This window comes from Populus alba, chromosome 2 (genome assembly GCF_005239225.2).
Source record: "Populus alba chromosome 2, ASM523922v2, whole genome shotgun sequence".
Classification (NCBI taxonomy): domain Eukaryota; kingdom Viridiplantae; phylum Streptophyta; class Magnoliopsida; order Malpighiales; family Salicaceae; genus Populus; species Populus alba.
Window position 1 is genome coordinate 12810012 of NC_133285.1, and position 12122 is coordinate 12822133.

Here is a 12122-nt window from a genome sequence, read left to right on the forward strand (position 1 = left end):
GGTAAGACGGCCGGCAAGCATAGGGTCGTCGGGTGATTGAGGGCCATCATAACCAGAAAATTAATTTTTGCGGACACTAGTATTGTGCTCGTGCGAGATTTTCTGTGTTCTTCCGGTTTTAGCTTCTGGTCGAATTGCTGGCAGTAAATAAAATTAAGCATTTTAATATAGCAATGGTGAAATGTAAAGTTTTTTTTTTTTTTTTTTCATCCTAAGTTTAAAGATTTTTTTTTTTATTTTTTAATATTGAAATTATTAGATATTAGATTTTATAATTTATTTTAATTTATTTTTTTATGAAGTTATTATGATCTCATGACTTGCATCACAAGTTTTGTGAGTTAGTTATATTTACTCCGGTTATTTTTTTATTATTTTTAATTTTTTTTTTCTTGAATTTTTTTTTTAACATTTGATTGATTGAAAATTGAATTTTATAATGGTTTGTTTATTTTATTTTTTTTATGAAGTTGTTATATTCTTATAATCCGGGTCACGAGTTTTGCAAGTTAGTCAAGTTAATTGTTTTTCTTTTAATTGATTTTTTTTTTTAATTTCATCTTTTAATATTGACTTGATTCACTTGATTGAGAATTAGACTTATATATATATATTTTTTCTATAGAGTTATCATAGTCTCTTAACCTTGATTGTGAGTTTATCAGGTTAATCATGTTCACTCAAATTATTTTTTGGTTGTTTTTAAATATTTTTTTCTCAACTCCATTCTTCAATATTTAATTGTTGAAAATTATATTATATGAGGTTATCTTAGTTTCATGATCCAAATCATAGATTTGTTCTGTTGACTCGGGTGTTTTTTGTGTTTTTTTTTTAATTTTATCATTTAATATTTGGTTAATTAGTAATTGAGATTCATATTTTATTTTGATTTATTGTCTATAAGGTTATCTTGGTCTGATAATCAAGGTTTGACATGCTAGCTCTGGTTGACTAAGCTCATTTTTTTAGTTGAATTTTGTTTTTAATTTTATCCTTCAACATTTGGTTGATTGATAATTGATTTTAATATTTTATTTTTTTATTTTTTTTCTATAGTATTAGTAGGGTCTCATAATCTAGGTAGAGGATTTGGTAGGTTAACTTGAGTTGATCTGAATTAATTTAATATGTTGTCGTTTTAATATTTAAAAATAGTTGTTGCCTTGATTTTTTTTAATCAAACTATATTTTTATTGATCATTCGAGTTATCTTTGGCCTTGCCAAGTCAATCAGGTCACATCAAGTCAATCTCTATATAATTTAAATATTTTCATACTATAAAACACATTAATTATATTTCGATATTTTTTACATTAAAAAAAATTGATTCTATCATCAATGTAGCATGAGCAATAATCTAGTCCATTGCTATTATAGAGAGCCCTACTTGTCAAAAGATATGTCTTTATGATTTTAAGTGTTTTATTAATGATTCAGGGATTAAAATTACATAATATAGCTACAAAATATACTAAAATGTATAAGTATTTAACTGCAACAATCTACTATTTTTTCCCAAACTTTTTTTTTTTTCAATTACCAATTCAATGATAATTTTTTATATATAATTTGTTAAAGAAAGACAATTCAACAAAAGAAGATGAAAGTGAAAAACAAGGTGAAATCATACTACCAATCTCAAATTCACACAAAAAAATACTTTTAAGTTCATCTATTTTTATTTTTTCTCCATTTTAATCCCTTTATTTTTTAGAATTTTACTTTGATTCAAAAGTTCATTTATTCATCTTTTAGTCCCTACTTTTGAGAGATGAGAGAGAAATTTGTTGAAAAACAAGGAAGAAGAGAGAAATTTATTAATTGGTCAAATTCCAACCATTAAAAGTCTTGATCTTAGTATCAATAAGTTTCTATTCTAAGAAAGAGTTCGATGAAGATGGTGTTTTTCTTTAAATATATCATAAAAGGTAGATCAGGGTCCATTTGAATGTGTTTTATTCAATTGATTTTCATTTTTAGGATATTTTGGGGGTGTTATAGGGTTGGTAAGTATTTTTTATCAAGGTTTATATTGTGTTTTGAAGGTGTTTTTAAATAAAAATAAGTTGAAAGCTGAGATTTTCAAGTTCAAAAATCTAAATATGATTTTTCAATCACTAGAGGTGCCTGGAAATAGACTTGTTAGCCTGCTTTGAAAAACAAGAAAAGAAAAATGAGTAAATGACCTAAGAGAAATACTTTAAGCACAGGCCTGAGTTTTTTAGTTAAGGCCAAGCGTATGGGCTTGGCCCATCATCACTTTGCGTCTTTTTTTTTTAGATCCCTTTACATTCCATTAATTGTTTCTTTTTAAATTATCTTTATTTTTTAAATAGTGATTGATTTTTTTAATAATTTTTTAGTTGCATTATATTTCAAAGAAAATAGTATAATTTGGCTTGAATTGTTTTCCTCTTATATTTTATTAGCTATGTTTGTATGATTTTATTTTTAAAGAAAAATCATTTGTTATTAACAACAACTAGCTACTAAGATAAAATGAATAAAAATATTTAAAATAAACAAAGATAGTTGGTGGAAAATATTTGCTTGTGCATCTATTTTTTATTTCTACTATAAAAATTAGCTTCTCGTTTTAATATTTAATTAGTATTAATAACTTTTTTTTATTTATCAGTTCATATATCTCTTAATTTATTTTATAAAATAAATAACATATTTTTATTTTATTAATTAAAATATTATGATACATGAAAACATATTCATAATGTAATTATTTTCGCCTTTTTATGTTTTGATCTTGGTGTCATTTTGTGTTATTCAACAAAAAAAGGTTTCATTGAGGTGTTTTTTAAACTTTCATCATACCATAAAAATAAATTGGGGTTGTGAGAGACTTTTTTTTCAATTTAAATTTATATTTTTGGACCAATTTAGAGGTGTCATGAATTGAGAAATTGATTTATTAACATTATAAGGATGTTTTTTAGGTGTTGTTAGGTAATAATAAGTTGAAAGATAGATTTTTTGGTCCAATAAACTCAAGCTTGATTTTTCGACCACCAAAATGGTGGTTGAAAACTAGGAAAGCAGTCGATGATTATTATTCATATAATTTTTAATACATATATGACATAATAATAAAAAATATTGTTTATTTTAATTTACTTTTATGATTATGATAATTCACCAATATTAATCAATTTAGAATAAACTAATTGCCAAAAAAAGAATTGCATTAATAGGATTAAAGATGGTATACATTAATAGGGTAAATATGTCTTAATGAGTTATGATATATAAAAACATAATCATAACATAATTATTTTTTATCTTTTTATATTTTGATCTTTGTGTCAACTGATTTCATACAATGATGATAGGAGTTTCATTAAAATGTTTTAGAACTTCATTTTATCAAAGAAAATAAATTGAGGTTGAAAGATTGTTTTTCCTGTTTGATTTTGTGTTTTTGAACCAATTTAGAGGTATTTTGAATTGATAAATTGGTTTATTGATATTATAAGAGTATTTATTATATGTTTTTAGATAAAAATAAGTTGAAAGATGGATTTTTGGATCCAAAAAACTCAAGCTTGATTTTCAATAACCGGAATGGTGGTAAAAAATAAAAAGGTAGACAATGAGTATTATTCATCTATTTTTTTAATACATATGTGACATAATTATAAAATCATTACTTTTTAAAATTTGCTTTTATGATTATGATCAAGGAAAATTACATTGAGTCTCCTATAGTTTAGTTGTTTTTTTTCACTTTGCCAACATGATTTGGAAAATGATACTGTATATCTCATAATTTATAAGTTGTATAACACATTACATTTGTACAAAACAAATAAACAAAAAAATTAAAATTATTTACAAACTTGCCATTTTATTTTAATTAATAACTAAAAAAACTTTGCTATGTTAAACTAAAGAAATTTTCACTGTTCTTTCCTTTTCCAAACATAAAACTCTAACCACTAACCACTAAACTCGACTATACTTGTCAAAATCTGGCCACCCAAACCTAAAAATGAATTTAGATTATAAAATCAATTTACAAATATAAATTTAAATCTCTTTTCAATTCCTAAAACTTCTTCAATTCATAATTACAAGATATTTTCATCCTCTAAGATGTGGTTGACATTTCTCTAATTTCTTGAAGAAACACCATAATGAGTGTAATTTAAAATTTGTAAATATATTAGACTATTGAGTAATGATGTTTTAGTTTATCATAACAATGCATACTAAATATAAAAATATTTTCAAGAAAAGCTTAGAGTTCATACAAGTTTAAATCTATAGGCATGCAAAATAATAATTTATGACAAACATACTTTCAACAAAAACATAATAATAAAGAACTAGTATGCAAACTAAGCATATATCCAAACTTACAATTGATATTAATTCAAAGCATTAGCATTTATACTAATAATAAAAATATTTATGCATAATATTTTTGTTGAAGCACTTTAAAGTAATGAGGTTTTTGTTATTGTCCTTAAGGTTTTATTACTCCTTATTTTTGCAATTAGAATGTTTGCAGTATGCATCATGTTGATTTAGATGCACTTTTAAACATCTTTAAATCAAAAAATAGAAACTCAAATATCTCAAATATGAAACAAGATGAACCTAAACTATAAATTGAAAGGAAAATCAAAGCTTAAAATGAGAAGAAAACACTAAAATATGAGGTGAGGAAGAGTATGTAAAAATATAAGAAAATTCAAGTTGGAAACTCTTCCTTCACCTCATTTTTATAGTGAATTTTGAAAGCTAAAAGGTTGAAGAATTAATTCTTACTATAATCAATCTTTATTTAGTCACCATAAATCAAGAATTAAATCTATAAAAATCAAGGGTTCTTTGAGTAGGAAAACAAAGAGTTCTTTGAGACTAATTTATCATTCACCTATAATTTATTTAAATCTTGTTAAATAAAATAAATTTCCAACATCAATTATGTTTATACTTGTAACAGTCAATCCTAACAATGTGCCTCGTATTGTATAACCACTATATCAGAAGTACCTCTTTAACAAAATTAAATATGGAGTTATTATAGAAATAAATTTAAGTGTTTCATATTGTACAATCACGGAGTTAGAAATACCACTTTAGCAAGGTTGAGGAAAATTTATAATAAGGAGAATCTTGATGTTGAATTGGAAGCTCTGGATTTGATTACTTAGAATGCAAATGATTCACTTCGATATGCAGAAACAATATTAGACCATTTGAGTTTGCCTAGGAAAAAGATAGCTATTATTAATGATGTTCTAAAAATCCAAGAAACTTAAGAGGGAAGACTTATGTTTTGGGTAATCAGGTTAATCTCTTAGTTCTAACAATCCGACTCATTCTCATTAACTATGATGACTAGCAGCCAATACTTGGAAAATGTCCATATTGGTGGATTTAGAGACTCTCCGATGCTTAAGTATCTTTTTTAAAGAAAAGATAATGGTGTTTTAGGAAAAACTTTGAAAATAAATATGCAGTAAATAATAGAGATTATGAACCTTTTTTCATTAAAAGATTCATAGGATCTTTATAGCCCATAAATCTTATTTTTTTGTGGAGAGAAGGGGCTGGAGTGTTATATTGCCCTAATAGCATTATCAAGGGAAAAATATATTTGACACATGAATTAAAAAGAGATAAATATCCCTTACATATTATGAAAGAGGGATAAATATCTCTTACACGTCATTAATGCGGGATAAGTGGTAGGTCTTTTATAAAAACTTTTACACACCTAGAGGTGTAGAGAGATAAATAGTATTGACATTAGCATTTTATGTTAAGGATCATAATAAAATAAAATGAAGCTTTGTAGCCTAATAATAAGGCTAGAAAGATCATTAGTTTACATCTATCTGAGTTTGGTGAGATGCTAATCCTAGAGATATTGGGTCTAACAGCTCGTCAAACATATATGTACTTGGATTCAACGCGTAGTTAAGCCTATAGATTGTTGGATCTGGTAGTTCAGCAGATCAAGAATTGTCGGGTCTAGCAACTTATTAGCTCCATATGGATGTAGGCTCAACGCGTAGCTGAGCCAAAGGATTGTTGGATCTAGAAGCTTACCAGACTCACATGTACATTGGCTCTACATATAATTAAGCCTAGAGATTGTTGGGTTTGACAGCTCACTACACTCATATGTACGTAGGTCCAACTCATAGCTAAGCCCATGAAGGTTAGGTTATTACTCTTCATTTGATTTTTTTTTAAAACATGGATTTTATATAAAATAACATGTATAAAACACATTGATCCATCAATTGTTCTGTAAATGAATTAGTGAGTTTTGTCTACCAATCTATTCTTTAACATTTTCTCCTTCCATTGTTCCTTTGAATCATTTTCAAATCTTGCTAGGAGTAGACTAATAGGTGAATGGTTTCATTAATCTCATTGTAACGTATACGTCAATTATTTGAAATCAACTTTCAATCTTTTTAGACGGGGGATGTTTCATTGAACAAATTACTTTAAAGTAAATATATTCTTTCATGGATTATGAAAGTCAATATTACGTGTTGTTATGAGATTTTTGAAAATTCTAAAAAAACCTATCAAATTGATTTTCATTAGTTATAGAGTCCTAATTGAGAAGGGAAGGGAGAGAAGGGAGATAAAGAAGAGGAAAAGATTGGAAAAAAAGAAATTGACTTGACATTTATGTATTTGTGTTAAATTATATATAAGGGAAAATTAATCTTTTTATATAATTTTTAATTTTTAAGTTGATAAAAGATGTAAAGTGTAATTTTTATATAGGTAAAGTGAAGAAATGACTAAATTACAAGAGGCTTAATGTAATTTTTTTTTATGATAATTCACCAATATTAATCAATTTAGGATAAACTAATTGCTATAAAAAAGAATCACATTAACAGGATAGAAGATGTTTTGAAGAAAGAGATTTTTTTTTATCTTATATTTTTGATTGAGTCTTTTTAATATTTATATTAATTGCCTTTGATTTTTATTAAATGATGTTGTACATTGCTCAAAAAACTATGTTTTTTAGTTGAGAAAAATAGACTAATAAAAAAAATTATACTAGCAAATTATTTTATTTTGATAGAACTTGAATGATTACTTTTAAAAAAATTATTGACATATACTTTAATAAAAAAAATTAAAATAATTCCTCACGAAACAAAATTATACATGCAAATAGATATTAGCAAATAAATGTTATAATTAAATTGGAAAGCTGAGTGATATATATAATTTTATTTGCTTATATAATTTTTAATTTAATTTATTTTTATTTTAAACACACGCATCAACTTTTCATAATAAAAAGATTTCTTGAAGCTAAAAATCAAGTTGATGATTCTCGTTTTTTTTTTTTTTTTTTTTTGTTGAAAAGTAACTTTTAATCCAACTCCCAGCACAGTGCAAGCTGGCTTGTATCCTCTATTTCTTCTGAAGGTACATCTTTTCTTTTAACGAAGATTAAATCTTCTATTTAAGTTTTCGTGGTCACTTCACAGATTCCCCCCAGTACACTCAAGATTGTAATACACTATTAGATTTTGTATGTACATGAAACTTATGCTTGTGGTAGATTATCTTCAAGTACACTGCTCATCTAGTTTTAGCTTTTAGCAACAACTTCGCAGTGTCCAAGTGCCGTCACTATTAGATGAGGATTCTGTCGACGAAAAAAGAGATAAAATGCAACGCATATCCATACATTTGCCGCGTGTTGCAGAGCACAGAGCTCGCTAAGTTGGGGCTAGACGAACCATGGTATATAAACCATAAAACATGTGACATGAGATGCTATTGCTGGGAGGATGTGCGAAAACAGCAGTTGATCATAAATATCCAACTTCAAGTGATTGAATCTGCCGCCATAAAAGCAACCCAAGTGAACAAAAAAACAAAACAAAAAATGTCCATGCTAAGGATCAGCAGGAGCGCTGCCCTAGCACAAAGTTTTGCCTCCTCAATGGATCGATGACTTCCTTGTGTAGAAAAGCAGATGCATCAACATATAACTTGACAAAAACATCAAAACCGCTGCAGCCTGTAAGGCCTTGTTCGTTAAGAGCAAACTACAATTATGAAATCATAATTCTTGCATTTAACAGAACTCCATTTTTGTACCAATATCAACTCCTTAGGTTTGCATTCAATAAGCCATCTAAAATGAAAAGAATCATCTCAACAACCTAAACCACATGCAGACATCAGGCACGGTAACATTGCTGAAATTCAGAAGTAAACCATTAATTACCAGTTGACAAACAAAATCATTTGCTTAGATCAAAATATTGAAAAGAAACTGAAACCTTTTTAACTTTTTAACTTTCTAAAGACAATGTAATTGTTCAACATGAGAAGACAAGGAAAAAAAAGATATAAAACAACCAATTGCATATTGGCTTATAGATGCACCAGCTTGGATTTGGAAGAAGGCTGATCTGTATTTTCTGCATGAGGTACAGCATTCAAACCCTAAATCCCTTGCTATTCCTTTTACCCCTAGCCTTCTCAAATTTCCTTCCCTTTGACCGTATGTAGGGCTTGGTGTGGCTGTGTGGCACACCAGGAGCTGGTCCAAAGTGTTTCACAGCCTCACGTGCATTCTTGGGACCTCTGAGAAGAACCTGTAAATTGGCCCATGATGCTTAATTCCTCAGTGACAAGGCTTGGCAAATCAAATTCTTGTTAAACCAAAAAGGAACGGACAAAATCATTTGCACATGCAAAATAGAAACATGGAGCTTAAATTGATCAATGGTATCCTACTCAAATAATATACTTAATTAAATAATGCATACCATGGAAGGCATTGAAAACTAGGAGTCTAGGGAAGTGGAAACTATGGACATGTTTCAAAAGAAAGCTCAAGATTAATAAGCATATCCTATCATGTTCCTTCCACTGTTCTTGCATCATCTTATATCATCATAAGAAAAAATAGAGGCAAGAGGAGTAAAAGTGCAACCAGAGCTTAATGCTCAAATAAAAGAGAACCATCTGCACTGTGAACACAGAACCATTTGGTGGTTAGTTTTGTAGGGAACTGACTTCCATAAAGGTGATACGTTACAAGAGAGCCGTATTTCAAACTTCTAGATTATTGAATCGCTTGAAAGCAGCAAATGCTTCTTTACACATACAACTATCATAGATGTATTTTATCTAGTAAATCACAATTCATGTTTGGGATAAACTTCCCACTTCTGACACTACTAGGCTATATCACCCCTTGTCAAATTACAATAAACAGTATAAGAAGCATCTTAGATAAGCCAAACCTTTAGATTAGTCTTCAATCACAATACTGGTTTCAAATAACATGACAATAATAATCAAGCTAGACAATGATTGTGCTAATGAACAAAACTAGGGACCCTCAAGCTTTAATAAAACCTCTGCATTGGAACATCGTATCAGCAGTTTTTAACTCTACAACCTATTTATGTTCACCATTAAATGCCAACAACGTGTTCAAATTACCATTTTTATAGCTACCATATTTGTGGATAAAGACAACCCAAACTGCAATTCTGAATGCAGCCCATTACATAATTGACAAAAGGGAAAAAAGCAGGCATACCGTGTTCTGACCAAGAGGAGCACGAAGAGCGAGTTGGTCAAAAGTCAAGCATTCTCCACCTGCCTTCTCAATCCTAGCACGAGCAGTTTCGGTGAACCTCAAGGCAGTAACCTTGAGAGCAGGGACCTCATAAACCCTGATATCATCAGTTATAGTCCCAACAACAACGGCAATCTTATCTTCCTGATTGACAAAACCAATAATATCATTAATCAATAACAATAGTAATATAAATGAGAATAAAAGAACAATATGATTAACCAATAACAATAGTAATATAGCCCAAACACCAGAAAGATATATGTATATACAGAGAGATGGACCTTGCCCTTCGTGAAAGTGATCAAACGAGAGAGGGAAAGAGGAGGCTTGTTGATCTTGCTCATGAAGAGTCTCTTCAGTATTACCGCATTGAACTTGCTGCCTGTCCTCCTCACCAAAAACCGGTACAACTGTTCACAGATACACCCGCTTATTTATCATTATATATATATATATATATATATATATATATAAGAAACAGAAAGATTAATATAGAGGGAAAGAGAGATTAAAACCCTACCTTGACGAGGAGCTTGAGGTAGATATCATCGGACTTTGGAGCTGTTCTCTTAGTCTTCTTACTCTTTCCACCGGCCTTCAAATCAATACCCTGCAATTACGTATATACAATGGAGTGTGTAAGAGAAGATAAGGTTCTTAGCATTTTTTTCCATCTTTGTTGCCGGTGAAGGAGATAGGCAGATAGATACCATTGTTGTTGTGCTGTTGCTGCTCGACTGCTGGAGTACAGGCAAATCAAGCGTCCTTCAAATGGAAGAGAAGCAGCGAGAGAGGGAGGCTAGGGTTTTAAGACCCTTCGGTAAAAACACACGTTTGGGCCGGGCTCGTTTGTTCATCAAATCCATTCCACGTGGGTCAACGGCGTCGTTTCCGGAAGTTTATTGTTTGACAAAATGACCCTGAAAACATAATGTCGCTTCTTTAAGTATTTCATATTATGCTTCTTTGATTTATTCTTTTACCCACGAAGATTTCTGAATCTTCTCCCTTTCTCTCTAGATGTCAAAATTGGTGAATGGGGACAGTGCATAGAGTTCAGGCCTAGTAGATGCCTTAGCTGCTCCAGGAGAGATGGTTGATATTGCTCGCAACTGGGCCTCTAGATATATACAACTGTAAGAAACCTTGGGTTTATTGTCTATTCAGATCTGACAAATTAGAACCCAAGTGTTTGGCTCCTTGGTAGCTTTCACGTTTAGATACCACAACAAGTATCAGTTGTTTGGTAAATAATAATGAGACTTATCAAAATTTGTGGACGTGTTTGCATGCCACTGAAAGCAGCCCAAGCTGCTTCAACCTGCAAGCAGTGGAGACACTTTCTATTATTCCAACTAGACCGGGTCCAATTCAACATTAAACCAGATCCGATTCAGTTAAAAAATAATATATTATTTTTATTATTATTGTGTTTTATTCAAAAAATTAATGTTTAGCATTATTTAATAACATTATATAAATTAGAAAAAGATCGTTTGATGACGTAACATTTACAAAATTTGATCGCAATCCCAATTTTGTTCCTAATGATATTTTAGTTAATGTTGTTGTGCGCTTACGAAACCAATTAAAACTATAAATAGTTTAATGGAACAATAAAAAATATTTTATATTAAGTATTATTCATTTCATGATATAATAGTAGTAGTTAAATCTACAATATTTAAATTAAAAACTATCAATATTAATATATGTTTTTTTTAATTATTTTATAACCTCAATTTGAAAACCATTCTTATAACCAAACACATTAAAATACTTTTTGTTCAACCTCAATTTCAACTATATTTTAACCAAACATATATTTTTTCAAATCAACCTCAACTAAAAATACTTTTTATAAAACATTTTTTTTTCAAACCACAAACACAACAACTATCACAATACCAGACACAATAGGTTGATGTTCAATTTTGCAAGACTTTAGACAAAAAGGACTCCAAACCTTCGGCACCTTTTGGTTTGCGCTGATGTCATTGAATAGGGTGTGGTGTCTGGTCCTGAAGTAGAACTCTAGAAGGTTCTTTTTTCTTTCTTTCTTCCTATCTTTCTTTTATAACCTTGTTTTCTAGTTTTAATTGTGTTTGGTATTGTGGTAGCTGTTATGGTTGTGGTTTGAGAAAATTTATTTTTATAAAAAGTACTTTTAGTTGAAGTTGATTTGGAAAAATATATGTTTGGTTAAAAACTGTAGTTGAAATTGAGATTGAACAAAAAGTAATTTAATATGTTTGGTTAAAAGAATGCTTTTTAAATTGAGATTATAAAATAATTAAAAAAATATATTGATGGTTTTTAATTTAAATATTGTAGATTTAACTACTGCTATTATATCATAAAATAAATAATATTGATATCAAATATTTTTTATTGTTCAATCAAATTCTGTAAATGTTACGTCATCAAGCAATCTCCTTCTAATTTTTTTAATAAAACACAATAAAAAAAAATTGTACAGCTTGTGTTTTTTTTTTTTATGTT

General features: G+C 28.9%; 1 protein-coding gene across 1 annotated transcript; it reads right to left on the bottom strand.

The window, feature by feature from the left end:
* Positions 1-8286: 8286 nt before the first annotated feature.
* On the bottom strand, positions 8287-10485 carry LOC118046811 (large ribosomal subunit protein eL18y). Its single transcript, XM_035055855.2, has 5 exons — positions 10331-10485; positions 10141-10230; positions 9902-10030; positions 9579-9761; positions 8287-8622 (listed from the first exon to the last, which is right to left on the bottom strand). The coding sequence occupies exons 1-5, from the start codon at positions 10331-10333 to the stop codon at positions 8464-8466; spliced, it is 564 nt and encodes a 187-aa protein (XP_034911746.1). The 5' UTR covers positions 10334-10485; the 3' UTR covers positions 8287-8463.
* Between the last annotated feature and the right edge of the window lie 1637 nt (positions 10486-12122).